The 25,433-nt window shown below is 72.9% G+C and overlaps 1 protein-coding gene across 1 annotated transcript in view; it reads left to right on the forward strand.

Moving 5' to 3' along the window:
• Window positions 1–3,380: 3,380 nt before the first annotated feature.
• ATP2A1 (ATPase sarcoplasmic/endoplasmic reticulum Ca2+ transporting 1) overlaps window positions 3,381–25,433 on the forward strand; it is a 126,526-nt gene continuing 104,473 nt past the window's right edge. Inside the window, exons 1-3 of the mRNA XM_075914532.2 lie at window positions 3,381–3,682; window positions 7,975–7,992; window positions 20,036–20,118. Of these exons, the coding sequence (XP_075770647.1) occupies window positions 3,565–3,682; window positions 7,975–7,992; window positions 20,036–20,118 (219 nt within the window). The 5' untranslated portion in view covers window positions 3,381–3,564. The remainder of the gene's footprint in view (window positions 3,683–7,974; window positions 7,993–20,035; window positions 20,119–25,433) is intronic.

The raw sequence follows: 25,433 nt of genomic DNA on the forward strand, positions 1-25,433 counted from the left end.
AGCCCTTCCCTTGGATGGGTCCATCTAAACCGGTCACTGGCTGGTGCCGTGGGCCTGTCTCGTTGGGTGGGGGGAGGCGTGTGAGGGGATCCAGGCAGACAGTGGGGAGGGGGGTGGATCTAGCTGGGGGGCTGGCTGGTGCTGTGGGTGGGAGAGGCCTGTGCAGGGATCCAGGCAGACAGCGGGGGGTAGGAGGGTGGATCTAGTTGGGGAGCTGGCTGGTGCTGTGGGTAGGGGGGGCCTGTGCGGGGATCCAGGCAGACAGCTGGGGGGGGGGATGGATCTAGCTGGGGGGCTGGCTGGTGCCGTGGGCCCGGCTCGCTGGGTGGGGGATCTAGGCAGACGGGGGGCTGGATGTAGCTGGGGGGCTGGCTGGTGCCGTGGGCCCGGCTCGCTGGGTGGGGAATCCAGGCAGACGGGGGGGGGGGTGGATTTAGCTGGGGGGCTGGCTGGTGCTGTGGGTGGGGGAGGCCTGTGCAGGGATCCAGGCAGACAGCGGGGGGGGGGGGGTGGATCTAGTTGGGGGGCTGGCTGGTGCTGTGGGTGGGGGAGGCCTGTGCGGGGATCCAGGCAGACAGCTGCGGGGGGTGCAACTAGCTGGGGGGCTGGCTGGTGCTGTGGGTGGGGGAGGCCTGTGCAGGGATCCTGGCAGACGGGGGGGGGGGTGGATCTAGTTGGGGGGCTGGCTGGTGCTGTGGGTGGGGGAGGCCTGTGCAGGGATCCAGGCAGACATCTGGGGGTCTAGATGGGGAGCTGGCTGGTGCTGTGGGTGGGTGGGGGGCTGTGCAGGGATCCAGGCATACTGCTGGGGGGGTGGATCTAGCTGGGGGGCTGGCTGGTGCTGTGGTTGGGGGGAGGCCTGTGCAGGGATCCAGGCAGACAGCTGGGGGTAGGAGGGTGGATCTAGCTGGGGGGCTGGCTGGTGCTGTGTGTGGGGGAGGCCTGTGCAGGGATCCAGGCAGACAGCTGGGGGTAGGAGGGTGGATCTAGCTGGGGGGCTAGCTGGTGCTGTGGGTGGGGGAGGCCTGTGCAGGGATGGGGTGGGGGGGCTGTGCTGGGGGGCTGGCTGGTGCCATTGGTCCGACTCACTGGGTGGCGGATTCAGGCATACTGCTGGGGGGTGGATCTAGCTGGGGGGCTGGCTGGTGCTGTGGTTGGGGGGAGGCCTGTGCAGGGATCCAGGCAGACAGCTGGGGGTAGGAGGGTGGATCTAGCTGGGGGGCTGGCTGGTGCTGTGGGTGGGGGAGGCCTGTGCAGGGATCCAGGCAGACATCTGGGGGGTCTAGATGGGGAGCTGGCTGGTGCTGTGGGTGGGTGGGGGGCTGTGCAGGGATCCAGGCATACTGCTGGGGGGTGGATCTAGCTGGGGGGCTGGCTGGTGCTGTGGTTGGGGGGAGGCCTGTGCAGGGATCCAGGCAGACAGCTGGGGGTAGGAGGGTGGATCTAGCTGGGGGGCTGGCTGGTGCCATTGGTCCGACTCACTGGGTGGCGGATTCAGGCAGACAGCTGGGGGGTGGATCTAGCTGGGGGGCTGGCTGGTGCCATTGGTCCGACTCACTGGGTGGCGGATTCAGGCAGTTGGGGGTGGATCTAGCTGGGGGGCTGGCTGGTGCCGTGGGCCCGGTTCGCTGGGCGAGGGATCCTGGCAGACGGGAGGGGGGGGGATCTAGCTGGGGGGCTGGCTGGTGCTGTGGGTGGGGGAGGCCTGTGCAGGGATCCAGGCAGACAGCTGGGGGGATCTAGCTAGGGGGCTGGCTGGTGCTGTGGGTGGGGGGGGGGGCTGTGCAGGGATCCAGGCAGACAGCGGGGGGTAGGAGGGTGGATCTAGCTGGGGGGCTAGCTGGTGCTGTGGGTGGGGGAGGCCTGTGCAGGGATCCAGGCAGACAGCTGGGGGGGCAGGGATCTAGCTGGGGGGCTGGCTGGTGCCGTGGGCCCGGCTCGCTGGGTGGGGGATCCAGGCAGAAACGGGGGGGGGGGGTTGGATCTAGCTGGGGGGCTGGCTGGTGCCATGGGCCCGGCTCGCTGAGTGGGGGATCCTGGCAGACGGGGGGGGGTGGATGTAGCTGGGGGGCTGGCTGGTGCCGTGGGCCCGGCTCGCTGGGTGGGGGATCCAGGCAGACAGGGCGGGGCTGGATCTAGCTGGGGAGCTGGCTGGTGCTGTGGGCCCGGCTCGCTGGGTGGGGGATCCAGGCAGACGGGGGGGCTGGATCTAGCTGGGGGGCTGGCTGGTGCTGTGGGTGGGAGAGGCCTGTGCAGGGATCCAGGCAGACAGCTGGGGGGGGCGGTGGATTTAGTTGGGGGGCTGGCTGGTGCTGTGGGTAGGGGGAGGACTGTACAGGGATCCAGGCAGATACTGGGGAGGAGGGTGGATCTAATTGGGAGGCTGGCTGGTACTATGGGTGGGGGGAGGCCTGTGCAGGGATCCAGGCAGACAGCGGGGGGGCGGGGGGGTTCTAGCTGGGGGGCTGGCTGGTGCTGTGGGCCCGGCTCACTGGGTGGGGGATCCTGGCAGACAGCTGGGGGGTGGATGTAGCTGGGGGGCTGGGGGGCTGGCTTGCCGTGGGCCCGGCTCGCTGGGTGGGGGATCCAGGCAGTTGGGGGGGGGGTGGATCTAGCTGGGGGGCTGGCCAGTGCCGTGGGCCCGGCTCGCTGGGTGGGGGATCCAGGCAGTTGGGGGGGGTGTGGATCTAGCTGGGGGGCTGGCCGGTGCCATGGGCCTGGCTCGCTGGGTGGGGGATCCAGGCAGACAGCTGGGGGGTGGATCTAGCCGGGGGGCTGGCCGATGCCGTGGGCCCGGCTCGCTGGGTGGGGGATCCAGGCGTGGGGGGTGGATCTAGCTGGGGGGCTAGCCAGTGTCATGGGCCCGGCTCGCTGGGTGGGGGATCCAGGCAGACAGCTGGGGGGTGGATCTAGCCGGGGGGCTGGCCGGTGCCATGGGCCCGGCTCGCTGGGTGGGGGATCCTGGCAGACAGCCGGCGGGTTTAGCTAGGGCCGGGTCTCAGCTGGTGGGGGATGTGGGGGGACGGGTCCTGGGCGAGGCCCGGGGTGAACGTGAGTCCGAGGGGCACCGCGCTGCCCGTGTCCCTTATGGCCAAGCGACAGAAATAACCCGCCCGGAGCCGAGGGGCAGGCCGGGGGATGTTTCTTGCAAGGAGCTGGTGGCCGTTGAGTGACACCTCGGTGTGCAGCCGCCTGAGCTGCTCTCCGAAGTCACCTCGCAGCCTTCCTCCGGCTGCCTCAAGTCAGCAAAAATACCTCCCTGTGCAGAATGCCATATGTGTGCCGGCGCCTGCCGTGATGTCAGGGGAGCTGCCCAATGGGAGCACAGGGACGGGGCCCGGGAGTCTGCCCTGCGGGCGCCCTCATAAGGACCAGGGCCGGCCCTGGCCCCACCGAGGCAGTGTGTAGCGGGCCGGGTCGGGCGGGCTCCCTGTGGGATACAGGCGGCCAGGAGGGCCATGCGCTGCTGAGAGCCAGGGGCACGAGGCGGGAGGCGCTGAGACAGCGACTGAGCAGGGAGGCCGAGCCCAGAGGGACGGGGCGCACAGCGCGGGTGGGGCAGCCATGGAGAACGCCCACGCAAAGACCGTGGAGGAGTGCCTGGCCTACTTCGGCGTGAGCGAGCACAGCGGCCTGACGCCTGAGCAAGTGAAGAAGAACCTGGACAAATACGGCCCCAATGGTACGTGCGGGCAGCACCCCAGCCGCGAGGGGAATGAGACGGGGCCGGTGGAGAGGGAGGCTGGGGAGCCAGAAAGAGGCAGGTGCAGGGCGGAACTGGCCCAGGTGTCCGCGGAGGCTGGACACACTGTGGCAGGGATGGAATGGAAGACACAGAGAGGCTGGCAGAAGCCGCCGGGCCTTGGGAAGGACGGAGAGAGAGAGGAGAGCCAGGTGCCAGGCAGGACTCAGCAGGGCTCCTGGAGCTGTCTACTGCAGCCCGAGGAGCCATGTGTAGACTAGGAGAGCCGCACATGGATGAGTGAAGCTTCATATAGGCCCAGGTAGCTTTGTATGTACTGGGGGCCTGCATATAGGCCCAGAGAGCTGCGTATAGACCAGGGGACGCATATCCCCAGAGAGATGCATATAGACCAGGGAGCTGTGTATAGACCAAAGGAGCCATGTATAGGATGGGGGAGCCGTGTATGGACCAAGAGAGCCACTTTTAGGCCTGGGTAACCACATATAGACCAGAGGAACAGCCTCTAGGCCAGGGAAGTTGCATGTATACCAGGGGAGCTACATATCACAGCCCATGGAGCCTCTTCTGGACCAAGGGGAGCGGCATGTAGACCAGGGGAGCAGCGTATATCAGCCTGGGTGCTGCTCATAGACCAGAGGAGCTGTGTGTAGGCCGGGGAGCGGCGTATAGACCCGGGGAGCAGCGTATCTCAGCCTGGGTGCTGCATATAGACCAGTGGAGCGGCGTATAGACCCGGGGAGCGGTGTATCTCAGCCTGGGTGCTGCATATAGACCAGAAGATCCGTGTGTAGACCAGCAGAGCGGCATGTAGACCTGGGGAGCACCGTATCTCAGCCTGGGGTGTTGCATATAGACCAGTGGAGCGGCGTATAGACCCGGGGAGCGGCGTATCTCAGCCTGGGTGCTGCATATAGACCAGTGGAGTGGTGTATAGACCAGGGGAGCAGCGTATATCAGCCTGGGGTGCTGCATATAGACCAGTGGAGCGGCGTATAGACCCGGGGAGCGGCGTATCTCAGCCTGGGTGCTGCATATAGACCAGTGGAGCGGCGTATAGACCTGGGGAGCGGCGTATCTCAGCCTGGGTGCTGCATATAGACCAGGGGAGCCGTGTGTAGGCCGGGGGAGCAGTGTATAGACCAGGGGAGCAGCGTATATCAGCCTGGGGTGCTGCATATAGACCAGTGGAGCGGTGTATAGACCCGGAGAGCGGTGTATCTCAGCCTGGGTGCTGCATATAGACCAGTGGAGCGGCGTATAGACCCGGGGAGCGGTGTATCTCAGCCTGGGTGTTGCATATAGACCAGGGGAGCGGCGTATAGACCCGGGGAGCAACGTGTAGACCAGGGGAGTGGCGTATATCAGCCTGGGTGCTGCATATAGACCAGAGGAGCCGCGTGTAGGCCGGGGGAGCGGCGTATAGACCAGGGGAGCGGCGTATAGACCAGGGGAGTGGCATATCTCAGCCTGAGTGCTGCGTATAGACCAGAGGAGCCATGTGTAGACCAGCAGAGCGGCGTGTAGACCTGGGCAGCGGCGTATCTCAGCCTGGGGTGCTGCGTATAGACCAGGGGAGCGGCGTATCTCAGCCTGGGGTGCTGCGTATAGACCAGGGGAGCCGTGTGTAGGCCGGGGGAGCGGCGTATAGACCAGGGGAGTGGCATATCTCAGCCTGGGGTGCTGCGTGTAGGCCGGGGGAGCCGTGTGTAGGCCAGGGGAGCAGTGTATAGACCAGGGGAGCGGCGTATCTCAGCCTGGGGTGCTGCGTATACACCAGAGGAGCGGCGTATAGACCCGGGGAGCGGCGTATCTCAGCCTGGGGTGCTGCGTATAGACTAGGGGAGCCATGTGTAGGCCGGGGGAGCGGCGTATAGACCAGGGGAGCGGCGTATCTCAGCCTGGGGTGCTGCGTATAGACCAGGGGAGCCATGTGTAGGCCGGGGGAGCAGCGTATAGACCAGGGGAGCGGCGTATCTCAGCCTGGGGTGCTGCATATACACCAGAGGAGCGGCGTATAGACCCGGGGAGCAGCGTATCTCAGCCTGGGGTGCTGCGTATAGACCAGGGGAGCGGCGTATAGACCAGGGGAGCGGTGTATCTCAGCCTGGTGTGCTGCGTATAGACCAGGGGAGCCATGTGTAGGCCGGGGGAGCGGCGTATAGACCAGGGGAGCCATGTGTAGGCCGGGGGAGCAGTGTATAGACCAGGGGAGCGGCGTATCTCAGCCTGGGGTGCTGCGTATAGACCAGGGGAGCCGTGTGTAGGCCGGGGGAGCGGCGTATAGACCAGGGGAGCGGCGTATCTCAGCCTGGGGTGCTGCGTATAGACCAGGGGAGTGGCGTATAGACCAGGGGAGCCGTGTGTAGGCCGAGGGAGCAGCGTATAGACCCGGGGAGCAGAGTATCTCAGCCTGGGGTGCTGCGTATAGACCAGGGGAGCCGTGTGTAGGCCGGGGGAGCGGCGTATAGACCAGGGGAGCGGCGTATCTCAGCCTGGGGTGCTGCGTATAGACCAGGGGAGCGGCGTATAGACCCGGGGAGAAGTGTATCTCAGCCTGGGGTGCTGCGTATAGACCAGGGGAGCGGCGTATAGACCAGGGGAGCCATGTGTAGGCCGAGGGAGCAGCGTATAGACCCGGGGAGCAGAGTATCTCAGCCTGGGGTGCTGCGTATAGACCAGGGGAGCGGTGTATAGACCCGGGGAGAAGTGTATCTCAGCCTGGGGTGCTGTGTATAGACCAGGGGAGCGGCGTATAGACCAGGGGAGCCATGTGTAGGCCGAGGGAGCAGCGTATAGACCCGGGGAGCAGCGTATCTCAGCCTGGGGTGCTGCGTATAGACCAGGGGAGCGGCGTATAGACCAGGGGAGCCGTGTGTAGACCGGGGGAGCGGCGTACCGGAGTCAGGATGGGAACTTATCTCAGAGCGACCAAAGATGCAGACACAGGCAAGGCCCAGCCATCCTGGGGACGAGACAGCTGCCCCTTGGCTAAGAATAACCTGCCTGTAATTCCCTTGGGAACGGATTAGACACCAGAGCTGCTATGTGGGACGGGGGCATCCTTCCCTCTGCCGGCACAGGGTTAATGGGGAGCAGTTAATGCCGGCGGGCCAGGAATGGCCGGTACCGGGCCTGGATGTGTGGGAGGAAGTGACGGGTGGCACAAACCTACCCGCAGTGCAGGGTCCCTCCTAGCCCCCCCCCCCCCATCCTTCCCTTGCCTGCTGGGTTTGGTGCTTGGGCACGAGTACTGGAATGTGACTGGGTACATGTGAGCCAGGGCACAGACATGGTTGTCTCTGGGCATGTGCACGTATGTGTCAGGCATGTCAATGTGTGTGCAGGTGGGTTCACGTGTGTGCAGGTGTATTTGTATGTATGCGAAGGGGGTGTTTAGGTGTGGGGTGTGAGTGTTCTTGTGTGTGTTTGTGTGTGGTTGTGGGGAAGTGTTTGTGTGTGTTCGTGTGTCTGCGTGTGGGGTTGTGTGTGTGTTTGTGTATTTGTGTGGGTATGTTCACATGTGTGCAGGTGTTTGTGTGTGGGGTGTTTGTGAGTATGTGCGGGTATGTTTGTGTTTTTGTGTGCGTGTGTTTGTGGGGGGGTGTCTGTGTGCGTGCGGCAGTGTGCATATGTGTGTTTGGATGGGTGGGTGTGTTTGTGTGCCGGTATGTTTGGGTGTTTGCAAGTGTGATTGTGTGTGCATGTGCGGGTGTGTTTCTGTGCACGCAGGTGTGTTTGTATGTGTGTGCGGGTGTGTTTGTGCTTGTGGATGTGTGCTTGTGTGTGCGCGCGAGTGTGTGCTAAGGTATTTATGTGGGTGTGTTTGTGCATGTATGTGTGTGCGGGGGTGTTTGTGTGCGCGCGGGTGTGTTTGTGCGTGTAGGTGTGTGTGGGCGCGTTCACATGTGAGCAGGCGTGTCCATGGTGTGTGAGGGCATGTTTCCGTGTGAGGGCACACGTGCACCCCATTCTATGCGTGTCTGTGCAGCCCCAGTGCTCGGTACCGTGTCTCGGCAGCCCCGCGCCCCCCGGTCCACTCCAGATACCTGCTGGGAGCCCCACATTGCTCCCCGAGCCCCTTCCCCGGGTGTGCCCCCCGCAGGCTGTGCGCCCCACTCGGCCCTGGCCTGGGCGCTGCCCCCGGGAATGGCTGCAGCCAGTGCTCCCACTTGGGGCGGCATCTCCCCTTGGCCTGCCGGGGGTCTCCACTCGCGCCCGCTGCCGCACTAATCAGCCTCTTCTTTTCTTCCCTGCCGCCTCCACGACAGAGCTCCCGGCCGAGGAAGGTGAGTCTGAGCCGCAGAACCTCCCGCCTGCACTCCTGCAGCCAGCCCCAGCCCCTCCCTGACTCAGACCCCTTAGCCAGCCCCTTCTGCGCTAGCCCCTGCCCCCAGGCCCACGGCCCCTCCGCTAGCCCCTGCCCCCAGGGCCAAGAGCCCCTCCGCTAGCCCCCTGCCCCCAGGCCCACGGCCCCTCCGCTAGCCCCCTACCCCCAGGGCCCAGAGCCCCTCCGCTAGCCCCCTGCCCCCAGGGCCCAGAGCCCCTCCGCTAGCCCCCTGCCCCCAGGGCCCAGAGCCCCTCCGCTAGCCCCTGCCCCCAGGGCCAAGAGCCCCTCCGCTAGCCCCCTGCCCCCAGGCCCACGGCCCCTCCGCTAGCCCCCTACCCCCAGGGCCCAGAGCCCCTCCGCTAGCCCCCTGCCCCCAGGGCCCAGAGCCCCTCCGCTAGCCCCTGCCCCCAGGGCCCAGAGCCCCTCCGCTAGCCCCCTGCCCCCAGGGCCCAGAGCCCCTCCGCTAGCCCCCTGCCCCCAGGGCCCAGAGCCCCTCCGCTAGCCCCCTGCCCCCAGGCCCACGGCCCCTCCGCTAGCCCCTGCCCCCAGGCCCACGGCCCCTCCGCTAGCCCCCTGTCCCCAGGGCCCAGAGCCCCTCCGCTAGCCCCCTGCCCCCAGGGCCCAGAGCCCCTCCGCTAGCCCCCTGCCCCCAGGGCCCAGAGCCCCTCCGCTAGCCCCCTGCCCCCAGGCCCACGGCCCCTCCGCTAGCCCCTGCCCCCAGGCCCACGGCCCCTCCGCTAGCCCCCTGTCCCCAGGGCCCAGAGCCCCTCCGCTAGCCCCCTGCCCCCAGGCCCACGGCCCCTCCGCTAGCCCCCTGCCCCCAGGCCCACGGCCCCTCCGCTACCCCCCTGTCCCCAGGGCCCAGAGCCCCTCCGCTAGCCCCCTGCCCCCAGGCCCACGGCCCCTCCGCTAGCCCCAGCCCCCTCCCTGACTCAGACCCCTTAGCCAGCCCCTTCTGCGCTAGCCCCTACCCCCAGGCCCACGGCCCCTCCGCTAGCCCCTGCCCCCAGGGCCCAGAGCCCCTCCGCTAGCCCCTGCCCCCAGGGCCCAGAGCCCCTCCGCTAGCCCCTGCCCCCAGGGCCCACGGCCCCTCCGCTAGCCCCCTGCCCCCAGGAACCACGGCCCCTCCGCTAGCCCCTACCCCCAGGGCCCAGAGCCCCTCCACTAGCCCCCTGCCCCCAGGGCCCACGGCCCCTCCGCTAGCCCCCTGTCCCCAGGGCCCAGAGCCCCTCTGCTAGCCCCTGCCCCCAGGGCCCACGGCCCCTCCGCTAGCCCCCTGTCCCCAGGGCCCACGGCCCCTCCGCTAGCCCCCTGCCCCCAGGGCCCAGAGCCCCTCCGCTAGCCCCCTGCCCCCAGGGCCCACGGCCCCTCCGCTAGCCCCCTACCCCCCAGGGCCCACGGCCCCTCCGCTAGCCCCCTGTCCCCAGGGCCCACGGCCCCTCTGCTAGCCCCCTGCCCCCAGGGCCCAGAGCCCCTCCGCTAGCCCCCTGCCCCCAGGGCCCACGGCCCCTCCGCTAGCCCCTGCCCCCAGGGCCCAGAGCCCCTCCGCTAGCCCCCTGCCCCCAGGGCCCAGAGCCCCTCCGCTAGCCCCCTGACCCCAGGGCCCACGGCCCCTCCGCTAGCCCCCTGCCCCCAGGGCCCACGGCCCCTCCGCTAGCCCCTGCCCCCAGAGCCCACGGCCCCACCGCTAGCCCCCTGTCCCCAGGGCCCAGAGCCCCTCCACTAGCCCCCTGCTCCCAGGGCCCATGGCCCCTCCGCTAGCCCCCTGTCCCCAGGGCCCACGGCCCCTCCGCTAGCCCCTGCCCCCAGGGCCCACGGCCCCTCCGCTAGCCCCCTGCCCCCAGGGCCTAGAGCCCCTCCGCTAGCCCCCTGCCCCCAGGGCCCAGAGCCCCTCCGCTAGCCCCTGCCCCCAGGGACCACGGCCCCTCCGCTAGCCCCCTGCCCCCATGGCCCAGAGCCCCTCCGCTAGCCCCTGTCCCCACGGCCCACGGCCCCTCCGCTAGCCCCTGCCCCCAGGGCCCAGAGCCCCTCCGCTAGCCCCTGTCCCCAGGGCCCACGGCCCCTCCGCTAGCCCCCTGCCCCTAGGGCCCACGGCCCCTCCGCTAGCCCCCTGCCCCCAGGGCCCAGAGCCCCTCCGCTAGCCCCCTGCCCCCAGGGCCCACGGCCCCTCCGCTAGCCCCTGCCCCCAGGGCCCAGAGCCCCTCCGCTAGCCCCCTGCCCCCAGGGCCCAGAGCCCCTCCGCTAGCCCCCTGCCCCCAGGGCCCACGGCCCCTCCGCTAGCCCCTGCCCCCAGGGCCCACGGCCCCTCCGCTAGCCCCCTGTCCCCAGGGCCCAGAGCCCCTCCACTAGCCCCCTGCTCCCAGGGCCCACGGCCCCTCCGCTAGCCCCCTGTCCCCAGGGCCCACGGCCCCTCCGCTAGCCCCTGCCCCCAGGGCCCACGGCCTCTCCGCTAGCCCCCTGCCCCCAGGGCCTAGAGCCCCTCCGCTAGCCCCTGCCCCCAGGGACCACGGCCCCTCCGCTAGCCCCCTGTCCCCAGGGCCCACGGCCCCTCCGCTAGCCCCCTGCCCCCAGGGCCCAGAGCCCCTCCGCTAGCCCCCTGCCCCCAGGGCCCACGGCCCCTCCGCTAGCCCCCTACCCCCCAGGGCCCACGGCCCCTCCGCTAGCCCCCTGTCCCCAGGGCCCACGGCCCCTCTGCTAGCCCCCTGCCCCCAGGGCCCAGAGCCCCTCCGCTAGCCCCCTGCCCCCAGGGCCCAGAGCCCCTCCACTAGCCCCCTGCCCCCAGGGCCCACGGCCCCTCCGCTAGCCCCCTGCCCCCAGGGCCCAGAGCCCCTCCGCTAGCCCCCTGCCCCCAGGGCCCACGGCCCCTCCGCTAGCCCCTGCCCCCAGGGCCCAGAGCCCCTCCGCTAGCCCCCTGCCCCCAGGGCCCAGAGCCCCTCCGCTAGCCCCCTGACCCCAGGGCCCACGGCCCCTCCGCTAGCCCCCTGCCCCCAGGGCCCACGGCCCCTCCGCTAGCCCCTGCCCCCAGAGCCCACGGCCCCTCCGCTAGCCCCCTGTCCCCAGGGCCCAGAGCCCCTCCACTAGCCCCCTGCTCCCAGGGCCCACGGCCCCTCCGCTAGCCCCCTGTCCCCAGGGCCCACGGCCCCTCCGCTAGCCCCTGCCCCCAGGGCCCACGGCCCCTCCGCTAGCCCCCTGCCCCCAGGGCCTAGAGCCCCTCCGCTAGCCCCCTGCCCCCAGGGCCCAGAGCCCCTCCGCTAGCCCCTGCCCCCAGGGACCACGGCCCCTCCGCTAGCCCCCTGCCCCCATGGCCCAGAGCCCCTCCGCTAGCCCCTGTCCCCAGGGCCCACGGCCCCTCCGCTAGCCCCTGCCCCCAGGGCCCAGAGCCCCTCCGCTAGCCCCTGTCCCCAGGGCCCACGGCCCCTCCGCTAGCCCCCTGCCCCTAGGGCCCACGGCCCCTCCGCTAGCCCCCTGCCCCCAGGGCCCAGAGCCCCTCCGCTAGCCCCCTGCCCCCAGGGCCCACGGCCCCTCCGCTAGCCCCTGCCCCCAGGGCCCAGAGCCCCTCCGCTAGCCCCCTGCCCCCAGGGCCCAGAGCCCCTCCGCTAACCCCCTGCCCCCAGGGCCCACGGCCCCTCCGCTAGCCCCCTGCCCCCAGGGCCCACGGCCCCTCCGCTAGCCCCTGCCCCCAGGGCCCACGGCCCCTCCGCTAGCCCCCTGTCCCCAGGGCCCAGAGCCCCTCCACTAGCCCCCTGCTCCCAGGGCCCACGGCCCCTCCGCTAGCCCCTGCCCCCAGGGCCCACGGCCCCTCCGCTAGCCCCCTGCCCCCAGGGCCTAGAGCCCCTCCGCTAGCCCCTGCCCCCAGGGACCACGGCCCCTCCGCTAGCCCCCTGCCCCCATGGCCCAGAGCCCCTCCGCTAGCCCCTGCCCCCAGGGCCCAGAGCCCCTCCGCTAGCCCCTGTCCCCAGGGCCCACGGCCCCTCCGCTAGCCCCCTGCCCCTAGGGCCCACGGCCCCTCCGCTAGCCTCCTGTCCCCAGGGCCCACGGCCCCTCCGCTAGCCCCTGCCCCCAGGGCCCACGGCCCCTCCGCTAGCCCCTGCCCCCAGGGCCCAGAGCCCCTCCGCTAGCCCCCTGCCCCCAGGGCCCACGGCCCCTCCGCTAGCCCCCTGCCCCCAGGGCCCACGGCCCCTCCGCTAGCCCCTGCCCCCAGGGCCCAGAGCCCCTCCGCTAGCCCCCTGCCCCCAGGGCCCAGAGCCCCTCCGCTAGCCCCTGCCCCCAGGGCCCAGAGCCCCCCCACTAGCCGCTGCCCCCAGGGCCCAGAACCCCTCCACTAGCCTCTGCCCCCAGGGCCCACGGCCCCTCCGCTAGCCCCCTGCCCCCAGGGCCCAGAGCCCCTCCGTTAGCCCCTGCCCCCAGGGCCCAGAGCCCCTCCACTAGCCCCTGCCCCCAGGGCCAACGGCCCCTCCGCTAGCCCCCTGCCCCCAGGGCCCAGAGCCCCTCCGCTAGCCCCCTGCCCCCAGGGCCCAGAGCCCCTCCGCTAGCCCCTGCCCCCAGGGCCCAGAGCCCCTCCACTAGCCCCTGCCCCCAGGGCCAACGGCCCCTCCGCTAGCCCCCTACCCCCAGGGCCCAGAGCCCCTCCGCTAGCCCCTGCCCCCAGGGCCCAGAGCCCCTCCACTAGCCCCCTGCCCCCAGGCCCACGGCCCCTCCACTAGCCCCCTGCCCCCAGGGCCCAGAGCCCCTCCGCTAGCCCCCTGCCCCCAGGGCCCAGAGCCCCTCCGCTAGTCCCTGCCCCCAGGGCCCAGAGCCCCTCCGCTAGCCCCCTGCCCCCAGGGCCCACGGCCCCTCCGCTAGCCCCCTGTCCCCAGGGCCCACGGCCCCTCCGCTAGCCCCCTGTCCCCAGGGCCCAGAGCCCCTCCGCTAGCCCCCTGCTCCCAGGGCCCACGGCCCCTCCGCTAGCCCCCTGTCCCCAGGTCCACGGCCCCTCCGCTAGCTCCCTACCCCCAGGGCCCAGAGCCCCTCCGCTAGCCCCTGCCCCCAGGGCCCAGAGCCCCTCCACTAGCCCCCTGCCCCCAGGCCCACGGCCCCTCCGCTAGCCCCCTGCCCCCAGGGCCCAGGGCCCAGAGCCCCTCCGCTAGCCCCCTGCCCCCAGGGCCCAGAGCCCCTCCGCTAGCCCCTGCCCCCAGGGCCCACGGCCCCTCCGCTAGCCCCCTGTCCCCAGGGCCCAGAGCCCCTCCGCTAGCCCCCTGCTCCCAGGGCCCACGGCCCCTCCGCTAGCCCCCTGTCCCCAGGGCCCACGGCCCCTCCGCTAGCCCCTGCCCCCAGGGCCCACGGCCCCTCCGCTAGCCCCCTGCCCCCAGGGCCCAGAGCCCCTCCGCTAGCCCCTGCCCCCAGGGCCCACGGCCCCTCCGCTAGCCCCCTGCCCCCATGGCCCAGAGCCCCTCCGCTAGCCCCTGCCCCCAGGGCCCAGAGCCCCTCCGCTAGCCCCCTGCCCCCAGGGCCCAGAGCCCCTCCGCTAGCCCCTGTCCCCAGGGCCCACGGCCCCTCCGCTAGCCCCTGTCCCCAGGGCCCAGAGCCCCTCCGCTAGCCCCTGTCCCCAGGGCCCAGAGCCCCTCCGCTAGCCCCCTGCCCCCAGGGCCCACGGCCCCTCCGCTAGCCCCCTGCCCCCAGGGCCCAGAGCCCCTCCGCTAGCCCCTGCCCCCAGAGCCCACGGCCCCTCCGCTAGCCCCCTGTCCCCAGGGCCCAGAGCCCCTCCACTAGCCCCCTGCTCCCAGGGCCCACGGCCCCTCCGCTAGCCCCCTGTCCCCAGGGCCCACGGCCCCTCCGCTAGCCCCTGCCCCCAGGGCCCACGGCCCCTCCGCTAGCCCCCTGCCCCCAGGGCCTAGAGCCCCTCCGCTAGCCCCCTGCCCCCAGGGCCCAGAGCCCCTCCGCTAGCCCCTGCCCCCAGGGACCACGGCCCCTCCGCTAGCCCCCTGCCCCCATGGCCCAGAGCCCCTCCGCTAGCCCCTGTCCCCAGGGCCCACGGCCCCTCCGCTAGCCCCTGCCCCCAGGGCCCAGAGCCCCTCCGCTAGCCCCTGTCCCCAGGGCCCACGGCCCCTCCGCTAGCCCCCTGCCCCTAGGGCCCACGGCCCCTCCGCTAGCCCCCTGCCCCCAGGGCCCAGAGCCCCTCCGCTAGCCCCCTGCCCCCAGGGCCCACGGCCCCTCCGCTAGCCCCTGCCCCCAGGGCCCAGAGCCCCTCCGCTAGCCCCCTGCCCCCAGGGCCCAGAGCCCCTCCGCTAGCCCCCTGCCCCCAGGGCCCACGGCCCCTCCGCTAGCCCCCTGCCCCCAGGGCCCACGGCCCCTCCGCTAGCCCCTGCCCCCAGGGCCCACGGCCCCTCCGCTAGCCCCCTGTCCCCAGGGCCCAGAGCCCCTCCACTAGCCCCCTGCTCCCAGGGCCCACGGCCCCTCCGCTAGCCCCTGCCCCCAGGGCCCACGGCCCCTCCGCTAGCCCCCTGCCCCCAGGGCCTAGAGCCCCTCCGCTAGCCCCTGCCCCCAGGGACCACGGCCCCTCCGCTAGCCCCCTGCCCCCATGGCCCAGAGCCCCTCCGCTAGCCCCTGCCCCCAGGGCCCAGAGCCCCTCCGCTAGCCCCTGTCCCCAGGGCCCACGGCCCCTCCGCTAGCCCCCTGCCCCTAGGGCCCACGGCCCCTCCGCTAGCCTCCTGTCCCCAGGGCCCACGGCCCCTCCGCTAGCCCCTGCCCCCAGGGCCCACGGCCCCTCCGCTAGCCCCTGCCCCCAGGGCCCAGAGCCCCTCCGCTAGCCCCCTGCCCCCAGGGCCCACGGCCCCTCCGCTAGCCCCCTGCCCCCAGGGCCCACGGCCCCTCCGCTAGCCCCTGCCCCCAGGGCCCAGAGCCCCTCCGCCAGCCCCCTGCCCCCAGGGCCCAGAGCCCCTCCGCTAGCCCCTGCCCCCAGGGCCCAGAGCCCCCCCACTAGCCCCTGCCCCCAGGGCCCAGAACCCCTCCACTAGCCTCTGCCCCCAGGGCCCACGGCCCCTCCGCTAGCCCCCTGCCCCCAGGGCCCAGAGCCCCTCCGTTAGCCCCTGCCCCCAGGGCCCAGAGCCCCTCCACTAGCCCCTGCCCCCAGGGCCAACGGCCCCTCCGCTAGCCCCCTGCCCCCAGGGCCCAGAGCCCCTCCGCTAGCCCCCTGCCCCCAGGGCCCAGAGCCCCTCCGCTAGCCCCTGCCCCCAGGGCCCAGAGCCCCTCCACTAGCCCCTGCCCCCAGGGCCAACGGCCCCTCCGCTAGCCCCCTACCCCCAGGGCCCAGAGCCCCTCCGCTAGCCCCTGCCCCCAGGGCCCAGAGCCCCTCCACTAGCCCCCTGCCCCCAGGCCCACGGCCCCTCCACTAGCCCCCTGCCCCCAGGGCCCAGAGCCCCTCCGCTAGCCCCCTGCCCCCAGGGCCCAGAGCCCCTCCGCTAGTCCCTGCCCCCAGGGCCCAGAGCCCCTCCGCTAGCCCCCTGCCCCCAGGGCCCACGGCCCCTCCGCTAGCCCCCTGTCCCCAGGGCCCACGGCCCCTCCGCTAGCCCCCTGTCCCCAGGGCCCAGAGCCCCTCCGCTAGCCCCCTGCTCCCAGGGCCCACGGCCCCTCCGCTAGCCCCCTGTCCCCAGGTCCACGGCCCCTCCGCTAGCTCCCTACCCCCAGGGCCCAGAGCCCCTCCGCTAGCCCCTGCCCCCAGGGCCCAGAGCCCCTCCACTAGCCCCCTGCCCCCAGGCCCACGGCCCCTCCGCTAGCCCCCTGCCCCCAGGGCCCAGAGCCCCTCCGCTAGCCCCCTGCCCCCAGGGCCCAGAGCCCCTCCGCTAGCCCCTGCCCCCAGGGCCCACGGCCCCTCCGCTAGCCCCCTGTCCCCAGGGCCCAGAGCCCCTCCGCTAGCCCCCTGCTCCCAGGGCCCACGGCCCCTCCGCTAGCCCCCTGTCCCCAGGGCCCACGGCCCCTCCGCTAGCCCCTGCCCCCAGGGCCCACGGCCCCTCCGCTAGCCCCCTGCCCCCAGGGCCCAGAGCCCCTCCGCTAGCCCCTGCCCCCAGGGCCCACGGCCCCTCCGCTAGCCCCCTGCCCCCATGGCCCAGAGCCCCTCCGCTAGCCCCTGCCCCCAGGGCCCAGAGCCCCTCCGCTAGCCCCCTGCCCCCAGGGCCCAGAGCCCCTCCGCTAGCCCCTGTCCCCAGGGCCCACGGCCCCTCCGCTAGCCCCTGTCCCCAGGGCCCAGAGCCCCTCCGCTAGCCCCTGTCCCCAGGGCCCAGAGCCCCTCCGCTAGCCCCCTGCCCCCAGGGCCCACGGCCCCTCCGCTAGCCCCCTGCCCCCAGGGCCCAGAGCCCCTCCGCTAGCCCCCTGACCCCAGGGCCCACGGCCCCTCCGCTAGCCCCCTGCCCCCAGGGCCCACGGCCCCTCCGCTAGCCCCTGCCCCCAGAGCCCACGGCCCCTCCGCTAGCCCCCTGTCCCCAGGGCCCAGAGCCCCTCCACTAGCCCCCTGCTCCCAGGGCCCACGGCCCCTCCGCTAGCCCCCTGTCCCCAGGGCCCACGGCCCCTCCGCTAGCCCCTGCCCCCAGGGCCCACGGCCCCTCCGCTAGCCCCCTGCCCCCAGGGCCTAGAGCCCCTCCGCTAGCCCCCTGCCCCCAGGGCCCAGAGCCCCTCCGCTAGCCCCTGCCCCCAGGGACCACGGCCCCTCCGCTAGCCCCCTGCCCCCATGGCCCAGAGCCCCTCCGCTAGCCCCTGTCCCCAGGGCCCACGGCCCCTCCGCTAGCCCCTGCCCCCAGGGCCCAGAGCCCCTCCGCTAGCCCCTGTCCCCAGGGCCCACGGCCCCTCCGCTAGCCCCCTGCCCCTAGGGCCCACGGCCCCTCCGCTAGCCCCCTGCCCCCAGGGCCCAGAGCCCCTCCGCTAGCCCCCTGCCCCCAGGGCCCACGGCCCCTCCGCTAGCCCCTGCCCCCAGGGCCCAGAGCCCCTCCGCTAGCCCCCTGCCCCCAGGGCCCAGAGCCCCTCCGCTAGCCCCCTGCCCCCAGGGCCCACGGCCCCTCCGCTAGCCCCCTGCCCCCAGGGCCCACGGCCCCTCCGCTAGCCCCTGCCCCCAGGGCCCACGGCCCCTCCGCTAGCCCCCTGTCCCCAGGGCCCAGAGCCCCTCCACTAGCCCCCTGCTCCCAGGGCCCACGGCCCCTCCGCTAGCCCCTGCCCCCAGGGCCCACGGCCCCTCCGCTAGCCCCCTGCCCCCAGGGCCTAGAGCCCCTCCGCTAGCCCCTGCCCCCAGGGACCACGGCCCCTCCGCTAGCCCCCTGCCCCCATGGCCCAGAGCCCCTCCGCTAGCCCCTGCCCCCAGGGCCCAGAGCCCCTCCGCTAGCCCCTGTCCCCAGGGCCCACGGCCCCTCCGCTAGCCCCCTGCCCCTAGGGCCCACGGCCCCTCCGCTAGCCTCCTGTCCCCAGGGCCCACGGCCCCTCCGCTAGCCCCTGCCCCCAGGGCCCACGGCCCCTCCGCTAGCCCCTGCCCCCAGGGCCCAGAGCCCCTCCGCTAGCCCCCTGCCCCCAGGGCCCACGGCCCCTCCGCTAGCCCCCTGCCCCCAGGGCCCACGGCCCCTCCGCTAGCCCCTGCCCCCAGGGCCCAGAGCCCCTCCGCTAGCCCCCTGCCCCCAGGGCCCAGAGCCCCTCCGCTAGCCCCTGCCCCCAGGGCCCAGAGCCCCCCCACTAGCCCCTGCCCCCAGGGCCCAGAACCCCTCCACTAGCCTCTGCCCCCAGGGCCCACGGCCCCTCCGCTAGCCCCCTGCCCCCAGGGCCCAGAGCCCCTCCGTTAGCCCCTGCCCCCAGGGCCCAGAGCCCCTCCACTAGCCCCTGCCCCCAGGGCCAACGGCCCCTCCGCTAGCCCCCTGCCCCCAGGGCCCAGAGCCCCTCCGCTAGCCCCCTGCCCCCAGGGCCCAGAGCCCCTCCGCTAGCCCCTGCCCCCAGGGCCCAGAGCCCCTCCACTAGCCCCTGCCCCCAGGGCCAACGGCCCCTCCGCTAGCCCCCTACCCCCAGGGCCCAGAGCCCCTCCGCTAGCCCCTGCCCCCAGGGCCCAGAGCCCCTCCACTAGCCCCCTGCCCCCAGGCCCACGGCCCCTCCACTAGCCCCCTGCCCCCAGGGCCCAGAGCCCCTCCGCTAGCCCCCTGCCCCCAGGGCCCAGAGCCCCTCCGCTAGTCCCTGCCCCCAGGGCCCAGAGCCCCTCCGCTAGCCCCCTGCCCCCAGGGCCCACGGCCCCTCCGCTAGCCCCCTGTCCCCAGGGCCCACGGCCCCTCCGCTAGCCCCCTGTCCCCAGGGCCCAGAGCCCCTCCGCTAGCCCCCTGCTCCCAGGGCCCAGAGCCCCTCCACTAGCCCCCTGCCCCCAGGGCCCAGAGCCCCTCCGCTAGCCCCTGCCCCCAGGGCCCACGGCCCCTCCGCTAGCCCCCTGTCCCCAGGGCCCAGAGCCCCTCCGCTAGCCCCCTGCTCCCAGGGCCCACGGCCCCTCCGCTAGCCCCCTGTCCCCAGGGCCCACGGCCCCTCCGCTAGCCCCTGCCCCCAGGGCCCACGGCCCCTCCGCTAGCCCCCTGCCCCCAGGGCCCAGAGCCCCTCCGCTAGCCCCTGCCCCCAGGGCCCACGGTCCCTCCGCTAGCCCCCTGCCCCCATGGCCCAGAGCCCCTCCGCTAGCCCCTGCCCCCAGGGCCCAGAGCCCCTCCGCTAGCCCCCTGCCCCCAGGGCCCAGAGCCCCTCCGCTAGCCCCTGTCCCCAGGGCCCACGGCCCCTCCGCTAGCCCCTGTCCCCAGGGCCCAGAGCCCCTCCGCTAGCCCCTGTCCCCAGGGCCCAGAGCCCCTCCGCCAGCCCCCTGCCCCCAGGGCCCACGGCCCCTCCGCTAGCCCCCTGCCCCCAGGGCCCAGAGCCCCTCCGCTAGCCCCCTGTCCCCAGGCCCACGGCCCCTCCGCTAGCCCCTGCCCCCAGGGCCCACGGCCCCTCCGCTTGCCCCCAGGGCCCACGGCCCCTCCGCTTGCCCCCAGGGCCCACGGCCCCTCCGCTAGCCCCCTGTCCCCAGGGCCCAGAGCCCCTCCGCTAGCCCCTGTCCCCAGGGCCCACGGCCCCTCCGCTAGCCCCTGTCCCGAGGGCCCAGAGCCCGTCCGCTAGCCCCTGCCCCCAGGGCCCACGGCCCCTCCGCTAGCCCCTGTCCCCAGGGCCCACGGCCCCCCCGCTAGCCCCCTGCCCCCAGGGCCCACGGCCCCTCCGCTAGCCCCTGCCCCCAGGGCCCACGGCCCCTCCGCTAGCCCCCTGTCCCCAGGGCCCAGAGCCCCTCCGCTAGCCCCTGCCCCCAGGGCCCAGAGCCCCTCCGCTAGCCCCCTGCTCCCAGGGCCCAGAGCCCCTCCGCTAGCCCCCTGCCCCCAGGGCCCACGGCCCCTCCGCTAGCCCCTGCCCCCAGGGCCCACGGCCCCTCCGCTAGCCCCCTGTCCCCAGGGCCCAGAGCCCCTCCGCTAGCCCCTGCCCCCAGGGCCCATGGCCCCTCCGCTAGCCCCCTGCCCCCAGGGCCCAGAGCCCCTCCGCTAGCCCCTGCCTCCGGGCCCACGGCCCCTCCGCTAGCCCCCTGCCCCCATGGCCCAGAGCCCCTCCGCTAGCCCCCTGCCCCCAGGGCCCACGGCCCCTCCGCTAGCCCCTGCCCCCAGGGCCCACGGCCCCTCCGCTAGCCCCCTGTCCCCAGGGCCCAGAGCCCCTCCGCTAGCCCCTGCCCCCAGGGCCCATGGCCCCTCCGCTAGCCCCCTGCCCCCAGGGCCCAGAGCCCCTCCGCTAGCCCCTGCCTCCGGGCCCACGGCCCCTCCATTAGGCCCCTGTCTCCAGGGATTCGGGGGCTATCATATCCTGACAGACCCTTCCATAGATGGGTGACTCCAGGACAGGCCCGGGGGGCCCGTGCCTCAGTTTCCCTGTCTCTGCCCCCCTATCCCCTGCCAAGGAAAGTAGGGGTGGGATGCGTGGGCTGAGCCTCCTGCCCCTGACTCTGCCCATCTCCCCAGGAAAGTCCCTTTGGGAGCTGGTCGTAGAACAGTTTGAGGACCTGCTGGTGCGAATCCTGCTGCTGGCGGCCTGCATCTCCTTCGTGAGTGATGGGGGGGCTGGGGGGCTGCATCTCCTTCGTGAGTGATGGGGGAGGGACTGGGGGGGCTGCATCTCCTTCGTGAGTGATGGGGGAGGGACTGGGGGGGCTGCATCTCCTTCGTGAGTGATGGGGGAGGGACTGGGGGGGCTGCATCTCCTTCGTGAGTGATGGGGGGGCTGGGGGGCTGCATCTCCTTCGTGAGTGATGGGGGGGGGGGGCTGCATCTCCTTCGTGAGTGATGGGGGGGGGGCTGGGGGGCTGCATCTCCTTCGTGAGTGATGGGGGGCTGGGGGGCTGCATCTCCTTCGTGAGTGATGGGGGGGCTGGGGGGCTGCATCTCCTTCGTGAGTGATGGGGGGGCTGGGGGGGCTGCATCTCCTTCGTGAGTGATGGGGGGGCTGGGGGGGCTGCATCTCCTTCGTGAGTGATGGGGGGCTGGGGGGCTGCATCTCCTTCGTGAGTGATGGGGGGGCTGGGGGCTGGGGGCTGCATCTCCTTCGTGAGTGATGGGGGGGGGGCTGGGAGTGGGGGGCTGGGGGGCTGCATCTCCTTTGTGAGTGATGGGATGGGAGGGCTGGGGGGCTGCATCTCCTTCGTGAGTGATGGGGGATCTGGGGGCTGCATCTCCTTCGTGAGTGGGGGGCTGGGGGGCTGCATCTCCTTCGTGAGTGATGGGGGATCTGGGGGCTGCATCTCCTTCGTGAGTGGGGGCTGGGGGGCTGCATCTCCTTCGTGAGTGATGGGGGGGCTGGGGGCTGCATCTCCTTCGTGAGTGGGGGTCTGGGGGGCTGCATCTCCTTCGTGAGTGGGGGGTCTGGGGGGCTGCATCTCCTTCCTGAGTGATGGGGGGCTGCATCTCCTTCGTGAGTGGTGGGTCTGGGGGCTGCATCTCCTTCGTGAGTGATGGGGGCTGGGGGGCTGCATCTCCTTCGTGAGTGATGGGGGGGCTGCATCTCCTTCGTGAGTGATGGGGGGGCTGGGGGGCTGCATCTCCTTCGTGAGTGATGGGGGAGGGCTGGGGGGGCTGCATCTCCTTCGTGAGTGATGGGGGGCTGGGGGGCTGCATCTCCTTCGTGAGTGATGGGGGGGCTGGGGGGCTGCATCTCCTTCGTGAGTGATGGGGGGGCTGGGGGGCTGCATCTCCTTCGTGAGTGATGGGGGGGCTGGGGGGCTGCATCTCCTTCGTGAGTGATGGGGGGGCCTGGGGGGGCTGCATCTCCTTCGTGAGTGATGGGGGGGCTGGGGGGCTGCATCTCCTTCGTGAGTGATGGGGGGGCGGGGGGGCTGCATCTCCTTCGTGAGTGATGGGGGGGCTGGGGGGGCTGCATCTCCTTCGTGAGTGATGGGGGGGCTGCATCTCCTTCGTGAGTGATGGGGGGGCTGGGGGGCTGCATCTCCTTCGTGAGTGATGGGGGGGCTGGGGGGCTGCATCTCCTTCGTGAGTGATGGGGGGGCTGGGGGGCTGCATCTCCTTCGTGAGTGATGGGGGGGGCTGGGGGGCTGCATCTCCTTCGTGAGTGATGGGGGGGCTGGGGGGCTGCATCTCCTTCGTGAGTGATGGGGGAGGGGCTGGGGGGGCTGCATCTCCTTCGTGAGTGATGGGGGAGGGGCTGGGGGGCTGCATCTCCTTCGTGAGTGATGGGGGGGCTGGGGGGCTGCATCTCCTTCGTGAGTGATGGGGGCTGGGGGGCTGCATCTCCTTCGTGAGTGATGGGGGGTTGGGGGGCTGCATCTCCTTCGTGAGTGATGGGGGGGGCTGGGGGGCTGCATCTCCTTCATGAGCATGGGGCGGGGGCTGCATCTCCTTCGTGAGTGATGGGGGAGGGGCTGGGGGGCTGCATCTCCTTCGTGAGTGATGGGAGGGGCTGGGGGGCTGCATCTCCTTCGTGAGTGATGGGAGGGACTGGGGGGGCTGCATCTCCTTCGTGAGTGATGGGGGGCTGGGGGGGCTGCATCTCCTTCGTGAGTGATGGGGGGCTGGGGGGCTGCATCTCCTTTGTGAGTGGGGGGGCTGGGGGGGCTGCATCGCCTTTGTGAGTGGGGGGGCTGGGGGGCTGCATCTCCTTCGTGAGTGATGGGGGTCTGGGGGGCTGCATCTCCTTCGTGAGTGATGGGGGGCTGGGGGCTGCATCTCCTTCGTGAGTGATGGGGGGGCTGGGGGGCTGCATCTCCTTTGTGAGTGATGGGGGGGCTGGGGGGCTGCATCTCCTTCGTGAGTGATGGGGGGCTGGGGGGCTGCATCTCCTTTGTGAGTGTGAGGGGGCTGGGGGGCTGCATCTCCTTCGTGAGTTGGGGGCTGCATCGCCTTTGTGAGTGGGGGCTGGGGGGCTGCATCTCCTTCGTGAGTGGGGGTGCTGGGGGGCTGCATCTCCTTTGTGAGTGGGGGGTCTGGGGGCTGCATCTCTGTTGTGAGTGGGGGGGCTGGGGGGCTGCATTTCCTTCGTGAGTGATGGGGCTGGGGGGCTGCATCTCCTTCGTGAGTGGGGCTGGGGGCTGGGGGGGCTGCATCGCCTTTGTGGGGGCTGGGGGGGCTGCAGTGGGGGGGGCTGGGGGGCTGCATCTCCTTTGTGAGTGGGGGGTCTGGGGGGCTGCATCTCCTTTGTGAGTGATGGGGCTGGAGGGCTGGATCTCCATTGTGAGTGGGGCGGCTGCATCTCCATCGTGGGTGACAGGGCTGGGGGACTGTGCCTCAGTTTCCCCCTGTGAGTGGGGATAGGTACCCAGGGCGGGGGGAGTATGGCTTACTCCTATGTACCAAGCACTGGGATGTGCCAGGGACAGGTGTCCCTGGGGGGTCAGGTCCCCGCCCGGCTCTGTGGGGGCCACATGCTGTGCCTCTTTGGCAGGCTGCGGGGGGCTCAGGGCCCTCAGGCCAGGAGGGCAGCAGGCTCTGGGAGTCGTCTTGTGTTGCCCTTCACCACGACCTTTCTGTGCAGAGCCCAGGCCCAGGCCCGCACGGAATTCAGTCTTGAAGGATTCGGTGTCGGCACCGAGGAGGCAGCGTTTCAAGTGTCAGCAGCTGGGCCAGGGCTGGGGCTGGGGCTGGGGCTGGGGCTGGGGAGAGGCGGCAGCCAGGGCCAGGGCTGGGGCTGGGGGTAGGAGGGAGCCAGGACTAGGACTGGGGGGGGGGGAGAGGAAGCTGGGAGGAGGGAGTCAGGGCGGGGGCTGGAGGGAGGAGGGAGCTGGGAGGAGGGAGGGGGCTGGGGGTGGGAGGGAGGGAGGAGGGAGCCGGGAGGAGGGAGCCGGGAGGAAGGAGCCAGGGCGGGTGGGGGGAGGAGGGAGCCGGGAGGAGGGAGCCAGGAGGGAGTGAGGGGAGGAGGGGGGAGGAGGGAGCCAGGGCGGGTGGGGGGAGGAGGGAGCCCAGGGCAGGGTGGGGGGAGGGTGGGAGGAGGGAGCCAGGGCGGGTGGGGGGAGGAGGGAGCTGGGAGGGGGAGCTGGGGGGAGGAGGGAGCCAGGGGAGGGAGCAGGAGCAGGGCAGGTGGGGGGAGGAGGGGGGGGTGGGGGGAGGGGGAGGAGGGAGCCGGGAGGAGGGAGCCAGGGCAGGTGGGGGGAGGAGGGAGCTGGGGGGAGGAGGGAGCCAGGGCAGGTGGGGGGAGGAGGGAGCTGGGGGGAGGAGGGAGGGGAGGAGAGGGGCGGGTGGGGGGAGGAGGGAGCCAGGCAGGGGGAGGAGGAGGGAGCTGGGAGGAGGGAGAGGAGGGAGCAGGGCAGGTGGGGGGAGGAGGGAGCTGGAGCTGGGGGGAGGAGGGAGGGGGAGGAGGGAGCCGGGAGGAGGAGGGAGCTGGGAGGAGGGAGGGAGGAGGGAGGAGGAGGGAGCAGGGCTGGGTGGGGGGAGGAGGGAGCCGGGAGGAGGGAGCTGGGGCTGGGGGTGAGGAGGGAGCCGGGAGGAGGGAGCCAGGGTGGGTGGGGGGAGGAGGGAGCCAGGAGGAGGGAGGAGGAGGGAGCTGGGAGGAGGGAGGGAGGAGGGAGCTGGGAGGAGGGAGCCAGGGCGGGTGGGGGGAGGAGGGAGCCGGGAGGAGGGAGCCAGGGCGGGTGGGGGGAGGAGGGAGCCGGGAGGAGGGAGCCAGGGCGGGTGGGGGGAGGAGGGGGAGGAGGGAGCCGGGAGGAGGGAGCCAGGGCGGGTGGGGGGAGGAGGGAGCCGGGAGGAGGGAGCCAGGGCGGGTGGGGGGAGGAGGGAGCTGGGAGGAGGGAGCTGGGGCTGGGGGTGGGGGGAGGAGGGAGCCGGGAGGAGGGAGCCAGGGCGGGAGGGGGGGGAGGAGGGAGCCAGGAGGGGAGGGAGGAGGGAGCCAGGGCGGGTGGGGGGAGGAGGGAGCCGGGAGGAGGGAGCCAGGGCGGGTGGGGGGAGGAGGGAGCTGGGAGGAGGGAGCCAGGGCGGGTGGGGGGAGGAGGGAGCCGGGAGGAGGGAGCCAGGGTGGGAGGGGGGAGGAGGGAGCTGGGAGGAGGGAGCTGGGGCTGGGGGTGAGGAGGGAGCCGGGAGGAGGGAGCCAGGGCGGGTGGGGGGAGGAGGAGGGAGCCAGGGCGGGTGGGGGGAGGAGGGAGCCGGGAGGAGGGAGCCAGGGCGGGTGGGGGGAGGAGGGAGGGAGGAGGGAGCCGGGAGGAGGGAGCCAGGGCGGGTGGGGGGAGGAGGGAGGGGAGGAGGGAGCTGGGGGGAGGAGGGAGCCGGGAGGAAGGAGCCAGGGCGGGTGGGGGGAGGAGGGAGCCGGGAGGAGGGAGCCAGGGCGGGTGGGGGGAGGAGGAGGGAGCCGGGGGGTGGGGGGAGGAGGGAGCCGGGAGGAAGGAGCCAGGGCGGGTGGGGGGAGGAGGGAGCCGGGAGGAGGGAGCCAGGGCGGGTGGGGGGAGGGGGGGAGGAGGGAGCTGGGAGGAGGAGGGAGCCGGGAGGAGGGAGCCAGGGCGGGTGGGGGGAGGAGGAGGAGCCGGGGGGAGGAGGGAGCCGGGAGGAAGGAGCCAGGGCGGGTGGGGGGAGGAGGGAGCCGGGAGGAGGGAGCCAGGGCGGGTGGGGGGAGGAGGGAGCCGGGCTGGAGCTGGGGCTGGGGGGAGGACAGAGGTCCCGGAGGCGCTGTGTGGCAGGTGTTAAGGACAGGAGACCCTGCCTGGGCAGGCAGTGGAACGGGAGGAAACTCTCCCCCAGGTCACGTGGCTCCTCCGGCCTCCCCCCACCTCCGCTGGGCCTTGCCACGTGCAGGAGGGGAGACAGCTGGGCCTGGCCTTTGCGTGAGTGGGGCCTGCAAGCTGATCCGTATCTCACTGGGCCCTGAATGAAACCGGAGCCGGCCCCGTCCCTCTTGTGTAACTGGGGGCGGGTGTGCTGGGTGAGTGCA

This window comes from Pelodiscus sinensis, chromosome 5 (assembly GCF_052426305.1).
Source record: "Pelodiscus sinensis isolate ZL-2025 chromosome 5, ASM5242630v1, whole genome shotgun sequence".
NCBI lineage: Eukaryota > Metazoa > Chordata > Testudines > Trionychidae > Pelodiscus > Pelodiscus sinensis.